General features: G+C 27.3%; 1 protein-coding gene across 1 annotated transcript in view; it reads left to right on the forward strand.

Moving 5' to 3' along the window:
* The window catches only part of Gp210 (nucleoporin 210), a 66,094-nt gene that overhangs the window by 29,458 nt on the left and 24,230 nt on the right, over nt 1–12,406 (forward strand). Inside the window, exons 19-26 of the mRNA XM_043041779.3 lie at nt 1,484–1,557; nt 3,196–3,283; nt 4,617–4,809; nt 7,023–7,126; nt 8,182–8,286; nt 9,371–9,472; nt 10,407–10,535; nt 10,747–10,874. Coding sequence (XP_042897713.2) covers nt 1,484–1,557; nt 3,196–3,283; nt 4,617–4,809; nt 7,023–7,126; nt 8,182–8,286; nt 9,371–9,472; nt 10,407–10,535; nt 10,747–10,874 — 923 coding nt within the window. The remainder of the gene's footprint in view (nt 1–1,483; nt 1,558–3,195; nt 3,284–4,616; nt 4,810–7,022; nt 7,127–8,181; nt 8,287–9,370; nt 9,473–10,406; nt 10,536–10,746; nt 10,875–12,406) is intronic.

A 12,406-nucleotide genomic window follows, 5' to 3' on the forward strand; every position in this document is an offset into this window, starting at 1 on the left:
GTTGTCAAAATTTCAGAGGTGTCTCCCTGATCACCTCCGTCTCCTTGAAAGAAGGATGGACACAGCTTCCGCCAAGCAGAAATCAACTGTCGCTGTGTGATATCTGACCACGCCTTTTGAATGATACGAATAGGTTCAAGAATGTCAAATTTTTCTTTCCGAAACTTTTTTAAAGTCATTGTTGAGGAGAATTGACTTGCTTCAGAACACCGACGAAACAGCGCGCGAGTGTACAATTTCTTGAAAGCCGCAATAACCTCCTGATCCATCGGCTGAATCAGCGAAGTCGTATTCGGAGGTAAAAACTGAACTATCAGCCAGGGAAAGTCTGTCAACAAATTATCTTCAAGATCCTTTGGATGTCCTGGTGCATTGCCCAATAGCAGCAGTGCTTTCAATGGCAAATCATTGGTATCAAGGTAGTCCCTGATGCTAGGGGCACAAACTAGCCATTCCTTGAAAAGATACTGTGTGACCCATGCCCTCTGATTCGATCCCCACACTACTGTCAGTTTGCTCTTAGTTATGGAATTTTTTTGAATGCTCTGAGATTCTCAGAGTGCTAAACGAGAAGTGGTTTAACTTCATATATCCACTAGCGTTAGCTCCCAAAAGTAACGTCAATGGGTCATAGGTTTATGCCCAGGAACACTTTTCTCATCTTTCGTGATGTAGGTACAATTCGGCATGCGCTTCCAAAACAAACCAGTTTCATCACAATTAAATATTTGTTGTGGACGATACCCTACTGTTTCAATGAATTCTTGAAATTTGAGACAGTACTTCTCAGCTGCTTCTTTATCTGCACTAGCAGACTCACCATGCATTAATATATGTTTAATTCCAGACCCTTTTTCAAACTTTGTAAACCAGCCAGTGGTAGCCTTGAATTCTAGCTTCTCGGATGACGAACCTGGAGTTTGTTCTTTCAATTTCTCACAAATTTCTCTAGCCTTCTCTTGAATGATAGGCATACTAGTTACATCTCGTTTCATTTCCCGTTCATTTATCCAAACTAAAAGCAACCTTTCCATTTTATCATGGATGGCACTTCTTTGCTTCGCAGATGTGATTTTCGTTACTCCTTCATTCTCCATAATTCAAGTTTCATTTAGTAATTATCAATACTAAGCATGCTTTAAACATTTCTCTTTTCAGTGATCTTATTTTGTATGCAAAATGATAATAAATGTTTAATATAAATTTTTTTTAAAGTCGAGAAGTGTTCGTTAGAATTCGTTTTGTTCATTATCCGAATATGCGTTCGTTGTCCGACAAAAAATTTTTCCTGAAAGTGTTCGTTATCCGAATATGTGTTCGTTATCCGAACACAAAAATCTTTCGTGAAAGTGTTCGTTAACCGATTTGTTCGTTAACCGATCTGTTCGTTAACCGATCACCCACTGTATATTTTATTTGATATTTAACTATTGTATTGCATGTAATTAAACATTTAAAAAAAGAAATGTTTACATTTTTTAAGGCATATAAACTGAAAGTTGGTAATCTTCCCTGTGACTCTAATAAAAATCCTGCTGTTAATGAAGCACAGGTCAAGTAAGATCTAGTTTTGTTTCTCATATTGTTATTAGTTTTATTAAGTATATGAGATTTATTTTGAATTGCAGAAATGTATTGTTTTTAAATGAAAAATATTATTTTTTTAAGCTTCCTAATTTCTCACAACTTGTTTTTGTAAATTTTTTACACATTATCATTAAGCTGTAAATTTATTTTTCATTATTAAACCTTATTTTAAATATTAAATATGTCTAGAGTAATTTTAATTGTAGAGTAATTATGAAACTGTCCAATCTACATATTTTAACATTTCAGTTTGTTGTAATTTTTTATTGTTATACAGTTTATATTATTTATATTTAGAACTTATTGTATTTTAACAGTTTATCTAAATGAACTGAATTATTACAATTAACCTGATCAGTAAAGAGTTGCATGTTTTTTCCACTTGTTCTAAGGATTGTTGTCTTTACATCGAGGAATTAATCTGGTTAAAAGATTGAAAAAAAAGGGGGAACAGAAATAATGTATATAAGTTATATATTTTTGAAGCGTCTGATTCACTAAAATTCCATCTTAAATACACATTAGTTCCCCATCGTTTATTGGCTGCTATCAATTGTTTTTTAAGTCTTTCCTCCAAGGTTTATCAAAATCTAATATACTTATTCCAATACACAATTTGCACATATAAAGTGTTACTTTTTGATGAGACGATTCCATCGTAAGTCTATGCTATTTTCTGTTCATTTTTTCAACCATTTTTTGAATTCCAACACTTTTAATTTGATTATATTTTGATATGCAATGTTTAAATTTTGGTTATCACTTTTTGTTTCAATTTCATCATAGATACGAGCCATTTTTGTATTTACATGTGATTTCTATACATTTTGAATTTTTTTACTGTTATTTTGACACACAAATTTCAGATTTAAGTAATCACTTTTGACTGAATTTATTTACAATGATTCCATAGTAAATCAACGTCATTTCCCAATATTTTTCGGCAATCGTAAAACATTTTTGGGTCATTGCCACGTCTTTCAAATTCCGATATTTTTAATGCAATGTTGAATTTTGAACTCAAGAAATAACTCTACTGCAATCCTATTTCACGAATTCCTGATCATTTTTCAGTAGTTGTTACAGTTGTTTTTGGCAGTTGTAACAGTTGAAAGTTGAACCTACCACTTAGTTTTTGATATTTTAAGTACAATATTATTGCGACATGCAAAAATTCAAATTGTGAAAAAATCTCTAATTTATTATTTTACCAACGACAACTTAGTGCTTAAAGCATGCTAATTTTCTTTTAATTGTATAGTTGATTTCCTCTTTTATCAGACATTGATATAAAGCTAAAACTAATATTTTTCTCAAATTTCCCCCATTCCAATCCCCCATTTTTTAAAATTTATTAATTAATCAATAACACAAAAACTGAGACAAAAATGTTGGCTCACACAAATAGTTAATTTAATATCATTGCTCAAATCCATTGCTCAAAATAGAAGGTTCACAAAAAGAAAGTTGTAGCACTTTTGATGAACTAGTCTCAACTCACATGTTATACTGATATGTTTTTCCTCCATTTTGCACAATCTTATAATTGAACTTTAATAGGAATATAAGTTTTAATTATGGTATTTTTTTCTTCTTTTTCTTCTTTAGAATTTCATGCTCTGAACCTGAATCTATGCATTTGAAACCCATTCTTTCAACAGTTCATGGGAAATGTCCAAGAAGTACAGAAAACCATGTAAGTTATTGATAATTATTTTTCCCACTTTATTATTAAAAACTGATGTTTCATAATGCCGTAATTTCCTGCCTATCGATATTTACTAGTTAAATTATTATGATTTGTGCTGTGTGTGTCCCAATGAATTTGTTTTTAAATGTTTATTGTTATAAATTTTTTTAAAATGTCTTAGATTAAAGATTGCAAAACTAATTTTTTATTAAAAAATTCAGAAAAAAATTTAGATATATTGAAATATTAATTTCAACAATGGTAAAAGTCATGGAATTTTTTTTATCACATCACATTTTTTACACAAAGATCCCTTTTAACATAAATTCTAACAATAAAAAAGGATCAAAAGTAGTTTAGATTTACGATAAGGTTTGCACAAATAAGGTAGTTTTTACTGCGCATTTCCACACAGTTTCTGAAATAGTGATTTTTTAAAGTACATTTAACGTTTTTAAGGTTATTAATCGAAAAAACAATAGAAAAGTCATTGGAAGAGCGTCAAAAGGGATAACTAAAGTTAACAATTTTGCGTATCGTAATAATGTTGTCTTTCAAAACTGTATATATGTACCGGTAGCACTGTATGAAGTCTTTTGCCCCGCAGAAAAATGAGAGCTTTAGTATATCCGTTCACGAAGTGCAAATTGACAGTTTGGTGATAGTAATTTTTAATAGTCAATTAGTGGAATTTACACCACAAAATAGCAGTTTTAAAATGATTAATAAGCTTAGATACTGATTCAAATAAGTTTATCTTAAATTGTAGCATAATAAGCTAATGCATTATAATATAGAAACAACTCCTTTAGTTTTAAACTCTTGATTTAGAAAACAATCAAAATCAAAAATGTAATAATAAAGCAAGAAAAATAATATTGAAGGTAAATACCTTTAAATATGATGGAATGGAAAAATGTTTTACTGGAAAACAATACCTTTATGACTTCTATTAACTTTGTGCTGATGACAACCAAAAAAATATGGAAATTAATCTGGGAAAACTGGATCCTATCTAGCGATTTTTTGGCCATATAAATGTACTGACAACAATGGAAAATAGTGAAACAATCATTAGATTTTTATGCATAGTTAGACATACATTTGATGCAAAGACATTTAGTCTTGTAAGTAAGCCAAGGCTATGTTGATAGTTTGATACAAAATTAAATAGAAATTCATCTACAAATAATTTTTATAAAACTGTACCTTTCATTTCACTGTACTCATATTCTTTATAGCATGCATTCTACATTTATTTCTTTAATTACTTTTAATTCTTTCATTTTGTAAATGAAATGTAATTAATTGTATGTGTTTTATTTTGCTCTTCATTCAGATTGCTGTTCATAGTGCTCAAAATTTAGAGATAGAAGTTATTGTTAAGGACAAGTTTGGCAGAGAATTTCATAATATATCATCTTTTGATATCAAGTGGTATCTCTCTGATACAAAGTTAGCATCTTTAGCAAACAATCAAGGCACTAAAATGAGGCTGGTTAGATTGAAAGATTTTCAATTAAAAACAAGATGTAAGTTTGACAACAGTATAAATGATTACAGAGAAATTTTAAATTAATTCATTATAAATTAATTATATAACCTATTTTTTATGCATAACATTCTATTATGTTTTGATCTCTTTTTTATTTTATTTTTGTGTTATTCAGCAAAGTTTGTGCTTCTAATTTTAATATATATATATGGGTCATTCTCACGAAAACTCTCATTTTTCAGTTCATGAAATCCCAAAAAAGTAAAGTGAATAAAAAGCTCTGAAACTTTTTATATTAATAGAAATATGTAATGGCATTATAAAGAAAGTATATATCCTTTAAATTATACTTAATATTTAAATAAATTATTTAATTTCACTTTTTAAAAAGTGAGGGAATGACACTAATAGTGAGGGAATGATATTTTATTTTAATACATGTTTTTCTAAGTTACAGCTACCTCAAGTTTGAAAGTGATAACATACTAAGTACATTTTATATTTATTATAATTTAGTTTCATATATTTAATAGTTTTTACAGGTTTGGGAAATAAAATTGGCTGGCATGATTAAACACAAAAAATTTAATAATATACTCATCTTGAATCATTCCCTCACTTCAGCATCATTCCCTCACTTTATACACTAGTGAGGGAATGACAAATTTAATAAAATTTAAAAATAACAGTTAGGCCTAATTAATTTCTGAAATCAATCACACACAATTATATTCATACAAGAAAGCAACATATAATTATCCACTTTCGCGATGAAGTTGTATTTTATTTTACTCTAAAAAAGGACATGAGGGAATGACAAATGTAAAAAATTTTACCTGGTTTGATTCATTCAAATTTATTCCACAGCAAAGCTTCTTTAAGTTGAATTTGGAAACATACTGCAATTTTGTTCTATGATGCCAGTTGTTAACTGCTAAAGTTTTTATTAAAATATTTTTATTCTAAGAAGATTGCAGGTGATAAGAACATTGTTGTGAGGGAATGATGCAAAACACTAGGGACAAAGTTTAAAATAGTGCTGTGTTAGTATTTTTATCAGAAATTAAATTTAAAATTGATTTTCTGAATTCTATATTTCAATATTCTTAAAAAAAAAACACGAATTTGTAAAAAGAATTTTTTTATTTCAGAAGCAATTTTTCCTTTTTTTAAATCAACAGTGGGGACAAGTGAGGGAATGACATATTGGTATATTTTAATTACCTAAAATAAATAAAAAATAAAAATTGATAATTTTATTTTTATTCTTTTGTTAGACTGACATTCTGAAGGACACTTTACCTGAAATTTTTTCTTTCGTAACTTGTAAAACAGACATAAAGTATACTGGGGACATGAAAATGACTGTTTTTGTGAGAATGACCCATATATATAATATAATTTTTTTTTCTTATGAGGTTAAAATATTTTGAAATCTGATTTGATTTATAAACATATTCTATAAAATTTTCATGCATTAATTTATATTTAATGTTTTTGTTTTGAAGAGGGCTGTGATTTTTTGTTTTGAAAAACTACTGATTTGATTTTTGTTTTAGACGAATTTAAACTATTTATCCAACTTTAATAAACTATTTAATTTGAAGAGCAAACTTAAAGGGTATATTACATAAAAAAAATTTTATTTATTGATTCTGTAAAATTTTACATTACTAACTCCCTTTATATTTGAGTATCTTAATATTTGGTAAGCATTGAAGCTACCAATATCTAATATTGAAGGTACTTATTGTATACTTTAATTTGCTTATTTCTACCAGAGGAGTAAAAATGCTCTTTTACTTAGTTTGAAAAATTAATTTAATGCTTTAGAAGGAAGAGATTGAAAACTTAAATAAATAACGGTAAATAAATAAATAAATAATAATGGCAAAAAAGATTCTGAATTATTATTAAACTTACATTATTGTTAGTCTTAATCATTATCTTCTAAATATTTTTTAAATAGTTAAAGTTAAATAAATTTTATTTTTTTTTATTTCCATAATAAGATAAAGATTAATTCTAACTTTTATACCACATAAACAAAAAATAATAACATAACTTAACTAAAACATAATTAAAAAATGTCTAAATATTTATTTATAAAATAATTGAGAATTCTGTGTTTTGAATATGTTATAAATTTTTTAAAATTTAAGTATCCGTGTGCCCTGATTTTTGTTTACAAACATATAATTGCTATTCATGAATATATTTATTAGTTTGACTTTTCTTTTACACTTGTAGATTATCAAGACCTTTATCCTTTTGGTCCCGAAGGTGTACTGAAAGTTTCAGCCAGTATCTTAGGTTACTCATCCAACATTATTCAAGATGAAAATTTCCTTATTGTAAGTTTACTCATTATTTCTTGAAATGCTTTCAAAGTTTTGTTTTTCTTTAAAAAAAAGTCTTTAATAAATGTATGTAATAATTTATGTACACTTAGTTAAAATATTTATATTTTTTCCTCTAATGATATTTAAATTAATATATTTTTCATGTTATGTGGGAAATTGTTGGATGCTTAAACTATTACTTTGCACATGATAAAAATTCTTGTAGCCAAATACATTCTTAATCCAAAAGCTATAGTAAATAAGAGTACTAATTTGGCTTACAGATTGATGATTTTAAATAGAGCATAGTTAGAGTTCAGTCATCAGAATCAGTAAAGTAGTAGGGTTCAGTCATCAGTAAAGGTTTTATCTAGATTGTAAGGTTATTTAAAAATCTCAAAACTGATGTATGTATGGTATTTGAACATATTTATTTTACTCTTTTTATTGGGATGTTTTATTGAAAGCTAATTTTTTTGTCCTTTGAGAAAGTTTATTTACAATGTTTTTTTTAAAAAATGTTCTCACTTTTATGAAGAATTTGATTAATTTAAATTGAAGGTTAGAGTTTTTAATTATTTCAAGGTTTCTAAGGTCGTTCACGATAATAAAAAAATTTGTTCCAAATTCTTATAACTGTTGGGAATTATTTAAACTCGAGAGTTTGATTTGAAGATTTATAGTTGAAACATTGCTCTTCATTTATTAGTTAGAGGGGTCTCATTATTATTTGATCTCACTAAAGAAAACTGATGTTACTGCATAAGAAATGATGTAACGATTACTTGTTCAAATGCAAAAGGATTGACTTCAATTATTTATTTTTTAATAAAATTCAAATATCTATAAATATTTATACTTTATTTTAGTGGTGGAAATGGAAAAATGTTTTGCTATTTTGCAAGTTATATTTTATTAACAAATGATTTGAACTTTCTGATCTGTTACTTTACCTTGTAAATGATTTATTATTTTATTATGCCCATTTACTCACTTATTTTGCCTTCAAGTGTATTACCAATTTTTGCCATCTGTTCTGATAGTTTTTTTTTCTTCTTTTCTTTCAGGATACTTACATCTCACCTATAAACACCACACTTAATTTACTTCTTGTAGAGAAGGCTGAAATAGAACCTAAAAAAGTGTCTGTTTTTAACAGCCCTTCCAATAAGGTAAGTAGCTTCACAACTTTTAATTTATACGGTTTATTCTCAATTGATGTGTTTAAATTTTCACTTCGCTAATTAACAATTAATAGTGAAGTACCAACACCAACTATAGTTTTCCATTTATGATTATTAAGTAAATAGTCATAAAAAATATCAGATGTGTCAAATATTGTCGCAATCTGTTTACTTTTTTATGTCACAGAAATGAGACTATGATTTGTTTTCAGTAAATCTCTTTCTTCCATTAATATTAAGTTTTTATTTTGGTTAGAAACATTTTTTTCACATTACTTTATTCATTCAAGCATTTAGTCATACTTGTTTTTTTTTGTATCATGATTTAACCAAGTAATATATTTATTCTTTAAAAAAGGAAATTAAAGTTATACAAACCGTACATCATACTGAAAAAAATAATTATATGATCCTGTTTGTTTAGCATTTTAATGACTTTGTTAAAACTTAAGTGTAACTAATTTTTTTCCATGTTTAGGTTGATTATTTTAAAATTTTTAATTTTTATAAATCAAAGTAATTGTAAAATTTCTCTACTCAATAAATTTTAATTATTAAATAAATAAATTTATTTAATTAAGAACATATTTTTTATTTTTATTTTAATAATGTGTGCAAAGCTTTGTCTGCTATCAAAAGGCATTTTAACACTTTTTATTTCATTAAATTTAGCAAAATTTTATGATTTCTTCATTGCAAAGCACCAGAAACTATAGATAAAGAATATTTCATTAATTTCTTTTTAAGAGGACCTTATATTGCAGGAGAAAGTTTTCATCACAACTTCTCTTTCACCCCCATAGGAAGAAGAAACATTTTAAGTGTGCATTTCCTCATTATGAGTGCTTATTCTTTGTATAAAAAATGTAGCTACGTACCCAGAAAATTAAATTTGAGCTTAAAAAAATTAATCTTTTTTGCATGTATCTGCACTTCTATGTATCTGTTATTTTTCAAGTTTGGTTGAAATGTTCACTGATTCTGAATTTTTTTTTTTAGCTTTACAGTATGAATTTGATTGGTAAATATTTTTAGTGTCAGTACTGATTTATTTTTTTCTCTTTTTTCAAAGGTCTATTTGAATATCACAAAAGGGTCAGGACATTTCCAAATTGAAACAAGTTCATCAAATAAGGCCAATGTTATCTATAAAAGCTCATCACGTCAAATTGAGGTAGGTTCTACAGTATGAAACTAGGTGTTAGTAATGACTTTTCCCCCCTCTTATTTTAAATACTAAAGAAAATTTTGAAGTTACATATTACTCCATTTTACTCTTTTTTGCATAATTTACCTAGATAAACTTCATATCTAGATTCTAAATATCTTGATCACTATCCATTAAAAATGTTTATTAAAATGAAATAATAACATCTGTCTTCCCTTTGAAATATCAATGCTTTGAAAAATATTTTTAACAATGATAAATTAAGCAAATTTTTACTTGGTTTATTTTAATTACTTTTAATTTTCATCACATTTTTTATTTTATTTTGTTTTAAATCAATGTAGTTTTTTTTTATCATTGAAATATGTTTCAGTGTTTTCATTATTAATATTCATTGGGCTCGAAGTTGTGGATCCTTAAACTTTATTGACTCATTTCCAGCTCACAACAGATTGTTGTGAAAATACTTCATTTTTATTAATGAAGTTTCAAATGTACTTATATTTATAATTAATATCACAATTTTACAGCTATCAGTACAAATTTAATCTATGCATTATAAGTGTCTGTGCAAGTTTGGTTCACTTACATCTAAAATTAGCTCTTTTTATTTATTTTTATATACAAATTTGTTTTCAGCAACTTTATTATTTTTTCTTCTTTATTATAAGTCTTGTGCCACTTTTAAATCACAGCATAGCATATATTCTGCAGAAATATCTGTGGTCTATATTCCTTTGAATAATTAATGATACATGTAAGAATGTTTTCCTTGTAATTGAAAAGAACTAAATAAGTAAAACATTTAACTCTGTAACTGTTGTTATTTTGTATTAGAGTTATAACGAGCAAAATTTTACTAAAATTATTGTTTTATGTAGTGTTTTGCTTATGTGAACAATTAATAAAAAATATTTATATGTACTATTTTCTAATATAGATCACCCCACTTGAAACTGGAATTCTGACCATAACTGTGACTGATCTTTGTTTAGGAATCATTCATGAATCTGTTGCTGAAATTCAAATTTATGGCATTTCAGCTGTTGTTGTGGATGTCATTGATAAGGTAAAAACAATGTCTTCCCTCTTCTTTTTTCAAAACAAAAAAAAAGTTAATTACCAATTGTTATCTAATAATCTATATATTATTTATTCATTTACTAAACGTAAAGTTAAATTTTTGGTAGTTATTCTGCTACAGAATATTGGATTCAAAATTTTCCTTTTCTGCTAAATATAATTATCAATACTAAGTCAAATTATTCATTTCAATATAGGTTCAATTAGGTAAATCTATAATAGCTACTGTTGAAGTTTTAAATGAAGATATGCAACGTATACCTGCTTCTGTTTTTGGCCTGATGAATCTGCAACCTGCACTATCTTCTGATGTCGTCTCTGTCAGGTATCCATTCCATTTTTCTGAAATGCATACTCATTGATTTGAGATTTTGATTATAATAACAACTAAAATTCAAGACACATACTTTTCTTGAAATTCATAATAGCAAACAGTATCTTGTACAAACAGTGCTAGTTCAAATAGATACTGAGCATGCAGGATATGCTCGGCAGTCTGAGGTGGCATTTATAAAAGTTATTGAAAGGCTAAAGAACAACCACAGGACTTGCAGACTGATTGGCTTTAGTCTTTGTGTTTGTCTAATTGTTTAATGTTTAATCCCTCTGTTATTACAATTTGTTTCTCCATGTGTGTTTATGCAAAGTAGTTAGCTAGCAACTGGTAAATGATGCCTATCAGGAGTACTAGCACTTGAAACGTGTATAGTTGATGCTGAATATAACTTTCGTCTGATTAAGAAATAATATTTAAAATATAAGAAAGAAGATAGTAATATAAACATTTTGCTTTTTGCGAACAAGAAAGTAGCACATTACAATAAACAGTTTTTTTGCAAATTTTCTAATAGTTACTAAACATCATCTATGGAGCTAAATTTTATGTAATATTCATTGCGAATGGGGATTATTCATTACAGTTTGCTGTACTAAAGAGTCTAGATTGTATATGTTGTATCTTAATTTTCTTTGTTTTTTTGTTTTTATTTATTATGCTATATGTATATATATATATATATATGTATATATATATATATATATATATATATATATATATATATATATATATATATATATATATATATATATATATATATGTATATATATATATATATATATATGTATATACAGTCAAACCCCGCTATAGTGAACCTTCAAGGGACCAAAATTTTGGTTCTCTATAACCGGGAGTTCACTATATCCGTTACGCAGGCAATTTAACTAATGGTTCCCAAACTCCTCCCTTTTATTGCACATTATTCAAATTAATGACTGAAAAATATTATGTAGTAGCGAAAAATGTGTTATTTTTCATTACTCTTCGTCCTGCTTACAATAAAAAAAAATTATCTTTAACTGATGAGCAATCCTCAACATCAGATATGGAAACACTTTCCGACTCTCAGATAATTTTTCCCGAATTTCTGTTATTCCGCTTTTTAAACCTGTCTAACCTGCTATTCGAGCACATAAAAGTAGTTTCATAAAATCGCTTAGCAAATTCATCGACATTTGTCCACATACTGGAAGATTGCGGCTTCTTTGAATGCTGAAGCTTTCATGCTGAAGTATGCTTCTTCAACATCCTTGTGATCTGCTTTTCTCAACATTTTTCTGCCATCTAAATTTTTTTCTTGAGTAGAAATAATTAATTGCCTATTTTTCCATATGCTACAAACTGCAGATTTGTATAGTTTATATTCCCTGCAAATATCAGCTTAATTGTATTCATTTTCAAGTTTTCTGATTATGCCCATTTTATCATCAATGGAGAACGTTTTACGTTTACTGCTGGCCATAGTTAAATCTGAGACACTTGTTTGCAGGCTTTTTTTAACTGAACTGAGAGCAAAAAGA

Source organism: Parasteatoda tepidariorum, chromosome 6 (assembly GCF_982258835.1).
Source record: "Parasteatoda tepidariorum strain Cologne lab strain chromosome 6, Ptep-v5.0, whole genome shotgun sequence".
Classification (NCBI taxonomy): Eukaryota; Metazoa; Arthropoda; class Arachnida; order Araneae; family Theridiidae; genus Parasteatoda; species Parasteatoda tepidariorum.